Source organism: Corvus hawaiiensis, chromosome 14, assembly GCF_020740725.1.
Source record: "Corvus hawaiiensis isolate bCorHaw1 chromosome 14, bCorHaw1.pri.cur, whole genome shotgun sequence".
NCBI classification, from domain to species: Eukaryota; Metazoa; Chordata; class Aves; order Passeriformes; family Corvidae; genus Corvus; species Corvus hawaiiensis.
This window is the reverse complement of record NC_063226.1, coordinates 7,380,030-7,397,938: the sequence shown is the minus strand read 5'-3', so window position 1 is coordinate 7,397,938 and position 17,909 is coordinate 7,380,030. Positions and strand designations below refer to the sequence as shown.

General features: G+C 43.8%; 1 protein-coding gene across 5 annotated transcripts in view; it reads right to left on the bottom strand.

Moving 5' to 3' along the window:
• Positions 1 to 17,909, bottom strand: part of GPC4 (glypican 4) — a 242,327-nt gene that overhangs the window by 217,207 nt on the left and 7,211 nt on the right. For all 5 annotated transcript variants that reach the window (XM_048318497.1, XM_048318490.1, XM_048318493.1 and 2 more), the window contains exon 2: positions 15,747 to 15,908. In XM_048318497.1, the coding sequence (XP_048174454.1) occupies positions 15,747 to 15,908 (162 nt within the window). The remainder of the gene's footprint in view (positions 1 to 15,746; positions 15,909 to 17,909) is intronic.

Sequence of the window (17,909 nt, the reverse complement as noted above, 5' to 3'; positions counted from 1 at the left end):
GAGCAGCACAAGAGGAGCTGTACATGCTTTGCTGTACAAGGTATATCCCTGCATTGAGGGGAGCAGAGACACAGAGAACATCACTGAAGAGCAGAGAAAGTCATAGTCTGTTAATTGTAATTAGAGGAAAAACTAATTTATGAAGCAAATAAACTTGGATGTATGTTAGCTTTATACCATAAGTGCACAGAAGGTAATGCCTTCTGAAGAGTTTCCATTGCTCCCTGATAATCCGCGCTTAATTAGATCTTTTTATGCTAATGCAGATTTCCTCTCCCTAACGTTCCTCCTGTCCTTCCACACCCCGCCCTTTCCCCCTAATGTCAGTGGCTTTGTCCTCTGACAGAAGCCCACCACAATGAGCGAAGTGCCAACATAATTAATTTTTCAGTAGAAGCCAAGTTGTTGTTTTCTCAGAAATATTTTACACTTCAGAAAACGTCAGAAATGTCAGAATCCACAGAGAAACAAAATCAGAGATCTGCTTCCCTATTAATACTGCATGACCTCCTCAACCATCTCACTCTGGGAGAGGAAGACAGGGTGCTTGACGGGGAGTGGGAGTGGGCCAGGGAGCCAAGCAGTGTTAGCCACTAGCTGGTTAGAAAAGCAAACAAGATTTAAACATAAGGAGCACCAAACCAAATGTCTCTGCCTTGAGAGCAGGCTGAAAAGCTGCATGCTGTTCAGAAGAAGGGGCATGCAAAGGCCAGAGGAGAGCAGAGCCATAGGCTTGATCCTCCGTGCTCAATCAGCTTTAAATTCCTTTTTTGACACCTCTGCATGCAGAGGTGGCAACCCAAAATGATAGCTGTCTGTGGAGAGGATGAAGAAAAGTGCTGTGTTGACTCTACTTGTCTCTCAGAAGGATCCCTGAAGCCACCCCTCAGTGCTTGCCCCAGAGACGGCAGGGGATCATCTTCAGAAATAACACATGGGAGTCTTGATTTCTGTCCCCTTTCACCCCTGAGCTCAGCTGCTGCTGTTTTACTGTGACCTCAGTGCCAGTACATGCACAAGCACCCTTCCTGAAGCCTGAAAATACATCTCAGTGCGTTATGTGCAGTTTCAGACCTCTACAAAAACACTAAAGGAGATCCATCTCTGCTTCCCCAAAAGAGCCTCTGCAGAAAGGCTGGGACACAACGGGCATTGCCCATGGAAGACACCAATCCCATTTCCACAGGAATTTTACAGCCCTAAAGATCTAAGGGCTCAGGTCACCACCCGATTTCATCATTTGCTGTAGCTGATGGCCAGTAGCACCAAAATGTGTATAAACAAGGCAGATTGTCTCTTACCCAGAGCAACTCAACATTTTGGTATTACTTAAAAATCACTGAATCACAGAACCATTTAGGCTGGAAAAGCCTTCTTAAGATGAAGTCCAACTGCTGACCCAGCACTGCCAAGTCCACCACTAAACCATGTCCCCAAGCACCACATCTACGTGATTTTTACATCTCTCAGGGGACAGTGACTCAAACACTCCCCTGGGCCACCTGTTCCAAATAAAACTTTGCTCCAGCCTGCTGAGGGTCCTTACACTTTTTATTGTCCCATGAACCACAAGCATCAGTGTTACTGACAGAATTGAGCAGTGCTTTCTCCCCAAAATGGTGGCATGAAGCTCCACTTGGGCTACTGCAACATCTTCTCTGCAGCTCCTGCCACCTTAAACAGGCTCAGCTCCTGTTACAGATAAAACTGCATCTTTCTTTTCTTCCTTCATTTCTCCTCTCCTCTGAGCACACTAAGGAATTCTAAACATTTTCTGACACATTCACAGCGTTTAGAGTCAAGTCCTTGAACAGGTGATCATTTTTCAGCCCATAAACTAAGTTCTCTTGCTGGGTTAGTCCCCAAAGGGCTTAAAAATGGTATTGAAATGCCTTCCATGGAAAAATATCCACACATGCCTTACTTTGTTTACAGTGACGCCTGCAGCATCATGAACACAAATGAAAAAAGAAGCAGAGCCATTTACAAGATTGGAACAAAACTTTTCATTACAAATGCATCAGTGTATAAGTAATAAACTCAAATTGACAAAAGATTTGTTTATGATCAAGGTTTGTTTTGTTCATCTATTACACAGATTACAGGATGAATAAAACAACAACACAGGCACCTGAGGTCTACATGGCCACAGCAGGTACAGCTCACACAGAGCAGCTGAGAGGAAGTGACACATTCCTAACATTCTTTATCCAGAGGATAAAAAAACCATCTCACATTCCACAAGCACTCACTTTAACTACAGCTTTGAGTCCCTTCCAAATCTCTGAATGAATGATCACACTTCAAAACAGCATAAGAGCTTTCTGCAAGAGACATTCAGATTAAATATCATAACTGATTACAGGAAGAACTGGTAGCTCTGCTTATTACAGTTGCCTAATGCTTCTGATCTTTAGACCCCATTCCTATTTACCTATAATTTTGCCAAGATCTAGCCATCTGGACTGCAACTTCATGTGCCTTTTGTCTGTCTCAGGCAAATTTTAATTTCAGCCAAAACGGCTTGACTGCTTCTAAGAACAAGGGAGAGAAGAAAGATGTATCTTTCCTTTTTTTGCCTACAGTAAGAAATCCTGCTGACCTTTTCTTTAATTAGCTAAAGCATTTCCCAGACTTTGAAATAGAACTCAGCTTTTGACAGGATTTATTTCAAGTCTGTGTAAACATGAACTCTTTGGTCACAATTTGGGGGTGTGGTCGAGTTTGGTGTGGTTTTGCTGTATCTGCAGGAACATACCCAGATCCAAATCACTTTTGCCTTGAGAGGTGGAAGATAGAATAAGAGTTGAATTTTTTTTTTTTTATATTTACAACCTTGAAAGCTCCTGCTTTTCAAAAGAGAGCCCAGGGTCTGGTGCATTAATACTTCTTTTTATTAATTTGAAGACCAAATGGAAGTACTCAAAGCTGGACACTGCCCCTCCAGCTCTTTGCCTTGCCAGCTTCAGAGGACAAAAGGCATGTGGTGTAAAAGCCAGCATTAACCAAAGAAGCTGAACCCAAGCCCAAGACCTAGAACCTGAGTATCTATTGTTACACTGCAGTGAATACAAAATTGAAAGGTCTTAATTAAGGTCCTTCTGAGTTCTAGTTTTTCTATCTGTGAAAGAATCCTTCAAAATTTTCAATTACATGTGAGTACTTCATTTTCATGCTGCTTCATAATGCTCAACACTGAGAAGAAGCATGTTTCTATCTTTTAGGTGTCATTTAAAAGTATTCAAAAATAGACATCAAACAACAAGGAGAACGAAAACAACTCATTAAGGGACATTCATTCAGTACCCTTACACAAGGGAAGAACCTTGTGGAAAAACTCGTGATACTATCATTAAAGGCTGTATTCCAATGCACAAAAAACCAAATTGAGGTTGCAGAGATTGCCTGGTTTGTTCATAACCTTTATAAACTTTTCACCCTCAATAATGTCTTTCTGATGTAGTTTTCTGGACACAATTTTGTGATCTAGTTGTTGGTGTGAGATGAATCCAGGAGGATCAACATGCCTCTGGAGAGGTTACTCTCTTTCCAGCTTTGTATGTTCAAGATGCATTTCAGGACCAAATATTTACTTACTAGTGAGTCTAATTATTTTTCATTCTTATGTCACAGTGAAGCATCACAAGCTAGACAAAGAAATGGGTTTCAACCTCTCTCCAGTTCAAACACAGCCTTCTCATTTGATGTGAAGCATTTGCTTTTATTTAACAATAGTAATGCAGAGCACTTTATAGAGCATCTTCAAGGTAAAAATCTGTGCAACCTAGTAAAAAGTAGCATTATACTGTCCATTAGTTCAAGAACCAGATTCTGAATCACATCCCTTAGAAAATAAACCATTTCTTCAAATGTCAAATGCACTGTTTACCTCTCACTGGTAGCAAAACGTGATGTACAAGGTTACTACTACAATTTCCAGGCCATTATCTAAACAACCTATAAACAAAGCAAGAGAGGGGAAAACATAGCTTATCACCTCCAGCTTTAAAGCTACTGCAAATTCCAACATACAAGTGCCACCTCTCAGCAAACACAGAAGAGCTGCTCAGTATGGAAACATACCTCTAGTCTTTCTTCAGAAGTCACAAAGCTCATTCCCAAGGACAGTGAAGGCTCCATCGGCGCAGTGCTCTTCAAGGCAGATCTTTCCCCCTTTTCAAGGCTACCCGTCTAAATGCAGACACTCTCTTCATTTATTCCAGTGCTGCAGCCTCGCACAAGTTGCAGTAAAAGTGTGATCTCCTGGTTCCTGCACTGTGTGGTCTCCCCTCTTTGCCAGCTGACAGATGACATTAGCACCTCAGCTGCATCCTAGGGCCCACCCCCAGGAGAGCTGCCATAGGCACCCAGCACAGCTGGGCAGATGTGAACCTACAGCAAGCCAGGAGGTGTTGGGCTGTTCCTAGAGGCACCTGCAGAGCGCCCCAGTGTTCAGGCCATCCCTCAGCAGCATACCAGCAGCCCAGAGGCCGGGCATCCTCCTCCTGTTGTCCCTCATTTCTACAGAGGGTGAAGTCCAGCACACAACTCACCAAGCAGTCATGCCATCCTCCTGCAGGACCACAGGCAAGACTAACCATCTCTCCCCCCTGCCCTCCCCTAAAACCAGCTCTGCTTAAGCTGAGACAGCCACTGGTCAGTCTCACACATGCTGCTCCCGTGTGTCCATGGCAGTACTTTGGCAGGCCCCTGATGGTCAAACACCATCCTCCCTCCAACCAGCACACACAGCTCTTCTGCAAAGACAGAGAAGGCCACCAGCCATCACCCTGTCCTCCACAAGAGGCTGAGCAGAAGACCACCATCCACTGCTGGGCTCTTGTATTTTCTCATCCAAAAAAAAAAAGCCCAAGTTTTCAATGTGTCTTACTGACATATTAACAGCAGAGGCCAACTCCTGACAGAAGTGTTTGCTGGAAGCAAAAATGCTGTGCAAGAGATTCAGCATTCTTCTTGTCATTTTTCTTTTTAGACAGTACTTTCATTTACGTTTTAATTTTTTTTAATGTCTTGTCTACACAAGAGGAGGCTTAGCTGCACAACCACCCACCAGCTGTGCACCCCAGCCCCACTGAGGGGGGCAATGCCTTACATCACACATGAAAATCCTTCTCAGGCCACCTCAGAGGCCTCCATCCAGCTCTCACTAAGCACATAACCATTCCCACAGGTCTCATAAGAAGGTGGATCATGGCTGTGCAGCTGGACATCGGAGACCAAGCGCTCCCCTGACAAATGACAGCATAAATAACAACCTTAAAAGCCTCGTCCAGAGGGAAGTTGTGCACCTGAATCAACCAATGCAGATTTCTTCAGTACAAATAGTAGCTCTCACCCTGTCATGATCTGGGCTGGCATTCTCAGATGAAGGACCAGGGATACTATTTTCTTCCATTTAAAGACCTATTCTGAATTTATGAGCCAATATTTAAGAACAGCTGATAGCCCACTTACATAGCAGACTCAAGCAGATTGAAATAATTTCATAATTAAAAGGCAGTAAAAGCATGTGTGTCATTTCAATATAATTCCTTGGAAATTCAGTAGCAATTTGATTTTATTTTCTTAATGAGATAGATTTGAGAGTATGCATTGATCTGATTAGCCTTCACATTCTTTCCTCCTTTTAGTAAGCCAATCTCCTTACATGGATTACTAGGCCTATTTAATTTCCTTTCCCTAGAAAAAGGAACATAATTTTTCACTGTAATCATAATAGGAATTTGACCAATACAAATACACTGTATTACTGCAATCCGTTACTCACCAATTTCCTTCAAAAAGAGTGAATTCCAAAGCTGTGAGCTGTAATCCTAGAGGCAGCCTTACTATCCTCTACTGCTTTTAAAATTGCTTCTTTATGACACCCGGTCATAGATTTTTTGACTTGAAGATGACAAATTTGGGAAGAGATAATCAGCAAAAGAATTCACATGCAATTGAGCTACACTGCTCTTTGTTTTGCCTTGTCTCAGAGGGTTGGTTTTTTTAATCTTCACTTGCTAACCAACAGGTTTGTGATTTTTTTCTCTCAAGCACACATTCAGATGATTTTTTTCCAATTAAGTTTTGGGGTTTTTTTAATAGTAGCAGATTAAACACACAGTGCTTCCTACATTTAATCTGTCATAGAAGATGCATTAATTCCTAGATGCAATACTTCATGGAAATGGCTTTACTTTCACACATCAGAATTTTCACTCATCTCCTGTGCAGCCCTGGCTGCTACACGCAAACCTGCGTGTCCATCTCTGACCAACCAGTGTGACACAGGACAAGTGGGCTCAATCCAGCACCCATCAAAAACACCTAAATAAGCTCAGCCACTGTGCACACCACAGCAATCACAAATTCAATGTAACTCCCTCCCTGGAAGTGTTCAAAAACCGTGTGGATGTGGCACCTGCGGACATGGTTTAGTGGTAGGCTTGGCAGTGCTGGGTTAATGGTTGGATTCAATGAACTTAAATGTCTTTTCCAACCTAAATGATTCCATGATTCCTATGACACCTGCACTCTGAGGGCTGCAAGTAGACACAGCACCAGGTACAGCATCCCAGTGTGCCTGGATGGAAGGGGTTTTTCCAGGTAGTCCTAACCAGACACAGTCCAGCCTGCATCCCCTTCACAGCTGCAGGATAAAAACCTAAACTCAAAAATTCAGATACTGCTGCCACAGAAACAAACACAGAAGATCCTATATCCCTCACCATCTCTCCACCATCCATGCCAGATGTATCTGCTTTACTTTCTAGTGAGCAGTAATACCACAAGTCTGCCACAAGCACTTCTTTGATACCAAAAGCAATGTGGAGAGCTCTGCCTCTTCTGGGCTGAGGGAATAAAGCCAATTTCAAAGTACTCAATTTCAGTTGAGTAGTAAAAAGTTTGACCAAGGCGCTGCTATGATTTTTTTAACATTTTAAGCATAAAGCCCCATGCTTGAAGACTAGATTGTCAGTGTCTCTAGAGTGTCCAGAAGTTACACAGCCTTCCATGCACCAGATAATCCAAGAGGCAGTGCCAGCCATACAAACCTATGAGGAAAACTGTCATCCGTCCTCACTGTCTGAGTGGTGTTTTTCACAGATTAATATACTTTCACAGTAGAATGAAAGATTATAAATTGCTAAAATTGATTTCACATCAGTGGTGAAGTCAGAGTGAGTAACACACCTGAGGTGACCCAGTCTGCTCAGGGGAGCATGAAACCACAGTGTATTGACAGTTTAATTGGCTCAGCAAGAGTTCATTTCCCTCGGATGAAATGCACCATTGGCCATTTTATCACTGTATCTTATTGCTGCTTTAAAAGTGAAGCAGATGACAATCTAGCAAAATGTTTTCGTTACAGAGACAGCCCCTGTCTTTATTGCTGGGTGCTGGCTTCCTTCTCCCTTTCCTTCCCAGCAAATGCAAACTAACTCTTGTTTGCATTTTAAGCACTTTGCAGGATGAGAATGCCTCTATATATCCTTTCAGGACAAGTGATGGAAGATGCTGCTGTACCCATTTCTGTACTGGAACTACAAAGGATAAAACACAAATATTCAATAGCACCAAGTAGTTCCATAAATACCACATTCAAGGGTAACATGACATTTATATCACCTTACTGCAAGCTAAAGAGATGTCATTTGACTGCTTTATAGCGTTGGGAGGCATTTAAAGAACATTAGTACTTGAACATCAAAAGATGACAACTTGGACCTCAAAAGGTATTTACAGAAAACAGCCCACTTGTGGAAGCAGGAGACGAGAAGGAACGGGGAGCTCTCACTCCCTGGTTGTCTCAACTCACTCTCCGACAGGGAAAGCAGGCAGAGGATCGTGTTCTGCCCACGTGGTTCAGAGCAGATGGGACAGAGGCAGCACCACCAGGCAGACGTGGAGGAACTGTAGGAAATGCCACAGGCACTCCAGCAAGGCTGTGATCCTCCTGCAGACCCTCAGCCCAGACACCTCCCCATCCAAAAGGTCTACACTCCCTATGGAGCTGCAGCATTAATTCCAGGGAGCAGCCCCAACGTGCACGCAGTCAATTCCTCCCTCCCCCTTCAGAAGCAGGAAAGCACCATCCCTTTCCACAGCAGAAAAGCAGCATCAGAGCTGGCAGGGGACAGCACTCTAGCAGCAGAAGGCACAAGCATCCAGGAACTCCTCCACGCACTTTGAACTGGGGACCCCTAAGCCCAGACACCAAATGCAGTGCTTAAAAACTGCTGAAGCAGCACATAGGTAGTTACAAAAAGTCCCTTATTAACCTCCAAGCCTCATTTCACCGATGAGGGGATGGACACCAGCAGTGTTTAATTGCAGGGGAAAAACAGAGGCAGGACACAGGGAGGGATCTCAACCACACACAACTCCCCACTGCTGCACCCCTCAAGCCCCCAAAAGCAGGGACTAGGGGGCCAGGAATATCTCCTACTGCACATTTTACTCCTCCACGGACATGCCAGAGGGTTGCTGCTAAATCTCTGCAAAGGGCATAACACAGAATCTTCCTGCAGCAGTCAATAGATGCATGGAAATGTAGGTGGAAGCATGAGAAGCCATCCGTGCGGGGGGATGTGTTGCAGAGCTCAAGGGAGGATGCGGGGAAACAGTAGCAAAAGCCAACACCGTCCCTCCTGCAAGGAGACACCCCAGAGACACATGCCAAGTTCTCCATCAACTATGAGCAAGGCTGTCCAAGATGCACCAGGGTTTTGAGAAATCATGGGGAATGGGACCACTCTGGTACTGACTGAGGCAGGAGAGAGGGAGCCCAGGCAGGAGGGGAGCCCCACACCTCAAGCTCAGCATCGAGAGGGGCACTGAGAGGCTCCTCTGGGGGAAGCCCCATTCAGCATCCCCAGAGCCCAGTGAGCCGCATGCCAGTGCTGTGCCGGCAGTGAAACTTCAGGCAATGAGAGGAAGAAACAAAAGCAAAATCAAAGATAATTCAGAACATCCCTTCCCAGTAGCATGCACTGTCATGCAATACTTCCAAAGCCATGGTTTATGTGGCTCAGGAGGGCAGTTTCATGCCCTAACTCCTGCATGATGGATTTTACAATTCGTTAAAGAAACTCATCAATCCTCAACAGTCATTTTTAATGCCCAGAGCCTCCACAAACTCCTGCATTTTGCTGATCCCCCAATTTCAAATCATTTGAAATTGCTGCTGCTATTACAGCTCTGCTCCTAAAGCTAAGCATTATGGCACACTCCAGACTTCCAGCTTCATATGCTGGTGTAATAAACAGATTAACTGTGATTTATGAACAGTAAGTTCTGGTTATTTGAAAGGAAACATTACCTCCCTAGACCAATTCTGACAGGCAGAGATCTCTCATTATGCAGACATTATTTCCACCTACCCGTAATCATTGGTTTAGACCATAGTTTTCAACCTGGTAAATGTATCACCATAGTTTTCCACTACAAACTTTGTAAATCCAAAGCATCTGGCAGGAAGCCCCACCAAAGGCAGAACACCAGCCTGAATTGACCCAGTGAGACAATTCCTATTTTAAATACAAGATATTAAAAAAAGAAAATATTAAAGCAACAACAAATTAAAAAGCTTTTGGAGAGAAGAGCCACAGTGGAGATAGGTGCACCACAGAAGAATGCAGCAAGACTCCAGTTAGCAGAGGACTAATTAGGAAGAGGAATGATAAGATGATACAGAGATCTGCTTCTTGAGCTTATTTACTTGTAAAGTCTAATAAGAGTTTTAATATACTCTTCCAAAAAAATGTATTCATTTTTTGAGTCTACTCCAAAATGTCAGCTTAATATTTTACAAGCCCACAAGCAGGAGCTGACATTTTCACATGTGCTTTCCACCTGCAGCTACTAAACTGACCACCCCACTCAGGAGACTTTCAAGTCCTGCTAAGAATTATTTTACACATTTATTCAGGTAATCCTAATCACTTTCCTCTTGTTTAGAAAAACTGTGCAACCCTGCACACTGGTTACACAACCAAGCCCATCCACACACCACAGCTGTGACCTGTTGGTTTCATCTCCCCTCTGCAGCGCTGGTTCAACTCCAAGACCTCCCAAGTCCCAGCACCTCTCACCTCCACATTCAGAAATAGTTAGTAACTTTCCAAGCTAGAGATTTCTCCCACTTGCCCCATATCACCTCTTCCCTCCCTCCCCACACTAAGGGCAACGATCTGTAGAACAACACAGTGCTAAAGTCCACCCAAGGCTCGTTATTTCTGCCAGCACCGGAAAGACCTTCCTGAATTATCAAAACTTAATTGGCTTAAAGACACTGGAGTATTAAACTGTTCCAAATGATAAGAGACAAGCTCTGCTGGGCAGTGCTGGTATCAATAGACCCCTTCTTGGTGATTAACGTGCAAAAGCTCTCACCACACAGCCCATCTCTTCTCATCTAATTGCTGTGTGTATCTTGGATTTACCTGTGCAAGGCATAATTAGTAAAGATAAAATTCTTTGTACAGTTAAACCTCATCAATAGAATAAAAGAAATCTCAGCTCTCTCACCTTGACTCTAAAGTAGTAACAGCGGCTCATGAAAAACTAAAAGCCTTGAAGGATTTGGAATAAGAAACTTGGAGAGACAATCACTGATCTTTTATCTTCCAGACTTCAAGCAGAATCAAGTTCTTCAAAGAAAACCCAATAAAGCCCAGACATTTTCATCATAACAAAATAAATAATTCAGTCATACTTTAGAGGACTCCAACATTAGGATCAGCTATTTGATATATTTGTGGCTTAGGTGCCTCTAAACTGATTAAAGATAACCTGATAGAAGCTTGCAATGTCAAAACTGCCTTCATTCCTGACAGATACGAATGGATAGTGTAAATAACTATAAATAACCAGAATGGCTGCATTTATGCCTAATGGAGGATTTACAGCCTTCAGAGCTGCCTGGAAGGACTAAGAGTTAACAGCTCTGCCTTTATCCTACCACAGCACACAAGGGGAGATGAACTGACATCCTCCCCACAGCACCTGCTCTGCCAGAACCACTGAGGGCCCCATCCAGAGGAGACAAGGAACAGGATTCTCCTACGAATAAGAAAATAAACATGTACAGGCAGGTTGGTTGGTGTTGATTTATTATGGTCTTCCTAGAAACCACTGTGAAATACACATCCCAAAATACACATCCCACATCTCTCAAATCTCTGTAGCCCCTGCAAGTTTTCCCCGATACAGCTTTTGTTATTTTCCAGCTGCCATCTGCAGAAGGGAAGACACCATTGTCTTTGAGAAGGAACAGACCAGGCCTTCATTTACACCTACAGGCCTTCACCAAGGGGCCCTCAACTGCAGCATCCCAGTCAATTTTCCAGTTTGGGTTACTGCACTCCTACTGATGCCATGATGATTTTTTGCCTTTTTTATATATACTTTTTATACACCCTTTTATATAGCTTTTATGTATCCCCAGTGCTTTTAGCATGCATACCTGTAATTCTTTAAGTCTGATAACTTAGCTTAGACCCAATATTCCATTAAGCCAGGAGACCAAACATCCTGGGGGCCTCACAGTTGGAGGCCAGAAGGCCCTACACTATCCTGAGAAACCAAGGTCCTCTCCAGAACACATTCTGTAAACTAAGATAGGCCCATCCAGGGGGATATTCCTTGGGGGGGGGGGGGATATCACACTATTCATTTAAGCTTCTCATTGGGGAATCTTTGATAGATATGCTAATTTGCAAGGTCTATAAATTGTATACGCAATCTATCTATACGTGTGTATGCATTTTGGCACATTCCACCTGAGCAAAGTGAACCTTAAGGATCCTTAAATAAATACCAAGGTAAAAACCCCTTTTCCTTTAAACCATGCCTGGCTCTTAATTTCAAGACCAGGGAAAGGCAACACTACCTTACCACCATCCAGCACATTCCCAAAGCTCCAGCAGCAATGCAGCCCCACAGGAGCTATTTGGGAAGTGGGTGGAAGGAAATTCTGCACCCACACAAGCATTGGGACAGCTCAGTTCAGGGTCAGAATCAACCACATTGTGTATCTCACGATTTATGCCACTGCCAGGAGAAGACAGAGCAGCCACTGACACACTCCAACAGCCCCTTGTTTGCACCACATGGAAAAGTCCCTCCAGGATGGGACTGGCATCAACAGAAGAGGCTGCAGAAAGGCAGTAAGAGATCCTGCTGAACACTTACTTGAGCAATCACTTAAAATACTGAAAGCAGTTCTCCCCAGGAGCTCAGTGTGCAGAAGCAGTCCCTCACAGTCAGCTCTCCTGTTCCTGCTCTTCTCACTTGATTGAGGGGGGAGATTACCAGAAAGTCTGACATAAAGAATGGGTGCAGATGCTCCTCTCCTCTCAGAGGTCCTTCTGTGCTTGTGTTGCCATCTTTCCACTTTTTAAAGTGCCTTTTCCCTTGAACAAAGAACTGGGAGGAACATACCACAAAAGCTGCAAGTGAGCAGTTGCTAAAGATTTCATTTTCTGTTATCCATAGAGCAATGTGGCCAATATGCAGGGCAAGAAATTAAGTGACCATTCAAAAGCATATTCCCAAGCTTGGGAAGCAGAAGAAATCAGACTGATAAACATGCACACAAGCCAACCCCAGGGAACAGAGTTCCTTAGTGAGGGGAAGGACAGATGAAGAACCACAATGGTATTTTCCTGCTCAAGTTTACCTTTCACAAAGTTGAGCTATTCAGATTTAATATTTAGGAAATCAGTAGAATTCATTGAGGGGTTTTTTTTTGTTCTCATTGTTTCAATAGGAAAAGACTAGATGGTGGCAGGACCAGAAATTCCCCCACTGAAAAAGCAAAGATCTACCAGAAGAAAAAGAGGGGAGAAAGCAAACCATAGGCAAGGTTCTCACTGTTCTCTCCAGAAGGTGAGTTGCACTAACTACTGGTTAGTTTGCATGAGAACATTTAGCAATACTAAATGTCACGTGACAAAAGACAGATGAGCAGTTCTGAGGTGATGGGGTACATCCCAGCTTCAGAGCTGAGAACCGCAACCAGGAGGTGCCCACACGGGCAGGTACCAGCATGGATACACCAAGGGAAAGTGAAAAAACTGCCTGCAAAAAAAAATCCTGGAGTAAGATTTAACTGCAGTCATGGCAGCCACAATCCATTTTAACACTGTCAAACGCAGCAAGTTTCCAAAAGATTAAATCACTGCTTAAATCATCTTCATAATTTTAAAAAATGCCTGCAAGATAAGACCAGATGCTAATTGTACCATTTAAATTTAGTGAATGGAGGATTTTTTTGGTTGGGATTTTTCCTTTTTAACTGCAATAAAGAAAAGGCCCAAGGGTCTAAAACTAATAATCTAATAAACTTTGCTAAGTGAACATTGTAACAGATAGGCCTGGATGAGATTTCCTGTAAATGCCAGATAATTTCCCTTGATCTTTATCAGCAGAGATGCTGCTCTAGCTTCAGCAGGAAGAAATTAAATTTGGTGCAAAATAATAACATCTGGGTGAGATTCTGCTTGTCAGACTAGCAGTCCCTTTAGATGCCAGGGTAAAAATATTAAAATTAACTCTGAAGGATTTCACATTTGTGTTTTTAATACGAGTGGTTGGGCTGTATTTCCATACCAACACATTTCCCCTCCCTGGAGACAGGTGCAATTATCCATCCTCTGCACTAGGTCCCCAGACTGGGGGTCTGACCCAAAGCAAGACACATTGGGAGCTCTCTTCCCTGCCAGAGCACATCTCACAGCTGGCACTGCTTTCAACTATCCCATTCCTGCAGTCCCAATTCCCAAAGCCATAGGGAATCTGCCCAGGACCTGCAGGAGATGCTCAGGGGCCACTCCAATGGTGGTCAGGGGCTCCTCTTCCCTGACCTCCCTCTTCCCTTCCCTACTCAGCATCCCCCAAAAAGCTGAGTGCCCTGCACAGCCCCAGGCACAGCCCTGCCAGGGGCATCCAGCACAATATCTATAGCTGGAACAGCCTCTGGCACTGCCATCAAAATACTCTTAAGCAAGCAGCAATCAAAAGATCAACCTATTTAAAAGTGTTCTTCTACATACTTTCAGACTAATTTTAAAGACAATAAAAGTAAATGATGTTCAAAGTCTAATGAACCATCCTTCCAAGTCCAAAACACTTTATACAAGGTAATTAAACTGAGCTCCTCAATGGTTCCAGCTAGGAATTCCTCCTCTGCAATGGGATTGCCAACGATTATTAGTCACGAGCTTTTTCATAAGCAGAAGTGGTCAGAAACTGTTCAATTAAATGCTTTTCTTACCCACCACCAAGAATGGCAAGTCCACATACCAGGGCTTCTCAGAATAACTTCAGCTTCAAAATCCCATCACAGGTCTCTGGGCCAGGATGCAAATAACAGTTAAAAAAAAAAAAAGGGGGGGGGGGGGGGGGGGGGAGTGGAATATAATAAAATCAAAGCAAGAGATTCAGCTCTCTCCAGAAGAGGAAGAAAGTTCAGAGCCAGAGCACCCAACTGCTGTGCACAACCACAGGGTGTCATTCCCACACACAATAAAAACTAATGTTGCAGTTTCTGTCAAATGGGAAGGAGGGAGGCAGACACTTTGTATTCCACCCAGGTTATTCACCATTTCTGAAGCCGGTCCACATTTCCAGTGCCTAGGAAACCACTCACTCATTAGTTTTACTCCATTCTGGTTATTAGAATTGGAACTTAATGGTAACTGCATTAAGAATTACTGGGGGGAAAAAATTTGCTGTTATCCCCTCAGCAATTCATTTGATCTTACATAGAGAAAAACAACATATTAGACTTCATCAGTTAGTTGTGGCCCAGAACAGAGCTCTGCCCTGATCTCACAGGCTTCAGCAGGCCTTGGGTCTTGCTATTAGTGAGGCATAAACAAAAATAAATCAATTATTCTGCAAAAATATCACCAGGAAGGAAAAAATGCTTGATTGCCCATGACTGCTTTTTTAAATACAGGCAAAAACACCATTAATACAGAATGATGGAACCTTAATAGGACAGTACTCAACAAATAAGCAGTCATTTCACCACACAATAACCATGGATGGAATAAGTTTTGCTTGTGTAAAGGCCTAAAAAGATGATTGCAGATTTAAGTGGCACAAACTAGTGTGTAATCACACTAAAAAATATTCCAAGATTCATTTTGCAAAGAAAAAACAAGCAAACAAACAAAATCATCATGCTATCATTAGAAAGAAAGCTGCCCCAGACAGCAGGGCATCAGGTCACCAAGCATCCAAATACCCCCTGGGGCACCAGGGACCACATTTGGGAACCAGCAGCCTCTGCCACCTTTCCCACAGAATAACCAACTTTGTTGTGCAGTTGATAACAATAACAATACACACAGTTGAGGCAGATCTTACCAAGCATTACACTGAGGTGACAACCAGATCATATCCCTGCAACCTGTATTTTGGGACTGACAGAGTCAGACAAGTCAATACTTGCACACAGATTTTAATTCTTGGAGCACCTCAAGAAGTTTAGTCTTTAAATTTCCATTCATTCTTACAGCTGCAGGAATATTTAGGACAAACCCTGCAGAGTAACCATACAGCAAACCAGGTGTATTACTAATCATAAACAAGCATATATAATATCTACAAACACATGAAAACAAGTGAACAGAAAGCTTCCAGCCATCTCACTTCCAATTGCCCAGTGCTGAGGAAGAGGAGCAGAAATGCTGTCTCCTCTTGCACGTGACTGGAGCACCCCGAGCACTCACCTTGGAAGACAGCAGCATTCTGGATGACAAGGAATTTCAGCTCCACACTGGCAGACTGCAGCAGCTGCTCCATTTTCAGGCGGGCGGTTGCCTGGTACTTCTCCTCCATCTTCCTCGAGCAGCACGTGGAGCCCTTTGGGATACATACCTGCAGATCAGTCCCTGGAGAGGCACAAGAAGAGTAGAAAATTCACATTAGGAGGTGAAATTGCTTAGAGTGGAGAGGAAACCAACTCCAAGCATCAGTATGGCCGCAATTACTGTTTGGGCAAATTGATGACATTTCTGGAATTTGTCCTGAGCAAGCAGCTTGGCCAAAGTAGAGGACTGATAAGGCAGAGCCCAGATTGCTGAGCAGTGGCCCCCAAGAGCTGTGCTTGCCTGCCAGCACAGTGCTTGCTTCAGCTTCCACACACTCCATGCACTGCTGTGCTGGTGCCGAGCAGAGCGATCCCGAGCCTCGCCCTGCTGTCTCCTGTGTGCCCACAGCACACCAGTGAGGAGTCACAGGCGGGCTGAAAAGATAGAGTGGGAGGTGGAAAACAGAGACAGGATTTGAGGCTCTGTATTTACAGTGAATAGAGCAATGTATGTAGTACCTCAAGGAGCATATTCTTGTAATTTGCATGAGGACTTAAAAGTAATTTGAAATGTAACAGTGCTATTTGCCTGCAATTTCTACCCTTCTGTATCCCCAACAACCGTAATAGCAGAAGGACATAACTATAATGATTTACTTGGTTTTTTAGTGCTGACTTTTAAGTTGTACCACTAATGTCCCCGTCCCATGCTTCCTCCAATGCAACAGGCAAAGCTCAAGGCCTATCGCTTCACTTGTGGACATCCTGCTGCAGAGGGACAGATCCTGAGGGATGCTCTGAGCACTGCACAAGGCAAGAGCCTCTTCAGCAGCACCTTGATTCATTCACCAGGATGGGACAAAAGCCAGGGGACAAAGACCAGAGGGACACCACTTGCTCTGGAATCTCCAGCACTGCTCTGTGATGCTAAACTTCTTTTTTTAACATTCCCAAAGCATTTATTCCTGGAGAAAGTATACAACTTTAAGAAAAGTGTTGTTAGCTAAAAATAGATAAAATTTAGGGAAAAAAATAGAAATCTTTCTAGGTTCAGACAACAGAAAATGAAACAAAAGAGCTGGAAGTAGCAGCAAATAAAGTCTCATCTTCAATCAACTTTTAAGAGCAAACTGAGGCCCCAAACACACAACCAGAGCAACAAGCTCATATCAAAGCAAACAGCTCTCATGCAAAACACATCTAATCTGATGCTGCTCTTAGAAACTGAAACAGCAAACAACAGCTCCATTAAAAACGGCTATCCAGGGTCAAAGAATAGCCAGAACCTCACATTTCAGTGTCTGCCACCCAAACTGCATCATGCCCAAACCAAAAGCAGCTCCCTGCTAGGTTCAGCACTGCCAAGAACCAGGATTAGGAAGCAGTCCCCAGGCCAGTGACCAACAGCCCTGACAGAGTGAAGGCTCCTCACACCTCTCGGCCCTCACTCTGCCTTCCTGCTTGTTATAAAGGGTTTTTTCCTCAGTAAAAGCTACTTTGGTAATTTACATCTTTGCTCTGGAAGGATTATACATCCTTTCAGACTCTTGTGAAGGAGAAGAGACAGGAACCTTTTACGACATCCACTCTCTCCCTAATTACTAGAAAGTGTCAAAAGTCACTTTTGCAAGTGTAGTCTAGAAGAACAAGATTAATATTAATGTCAGTTCAATCATGTGCCTCCTGAAGAACAGTCATGCACAGTGCCAAGGGAAAACCAGCTGTCAGGGCTCAGGAGCAGCAACAGCAGAAATCCTCCTCCCTCCAGCCCTGTCCCTTCCCCCGGCACAGCATGGGAAAAGGAACATGAAACACTTCATCTACAGCACACACTGCATGTGGAGAAAGGAGATTTAACCAGAGCAGGTCCTGCTGTGGCTGAAAAAAAAACCACATTGTAAAGGGGGAGAGAGGGGTCCAAATTCCCATCCTGGCTCCCCACTGCATCGGTTTCCCATTCTGCAAAGCAGGATGCCCAACACAAGTCCCTTCCTCAAGCCCTCTGACACAGACACAGAGCCACCAACATCTGAAACTCGAGCCTCAGTGGTTCATGAACTCATCCACCCCAGAGGAGCACAGT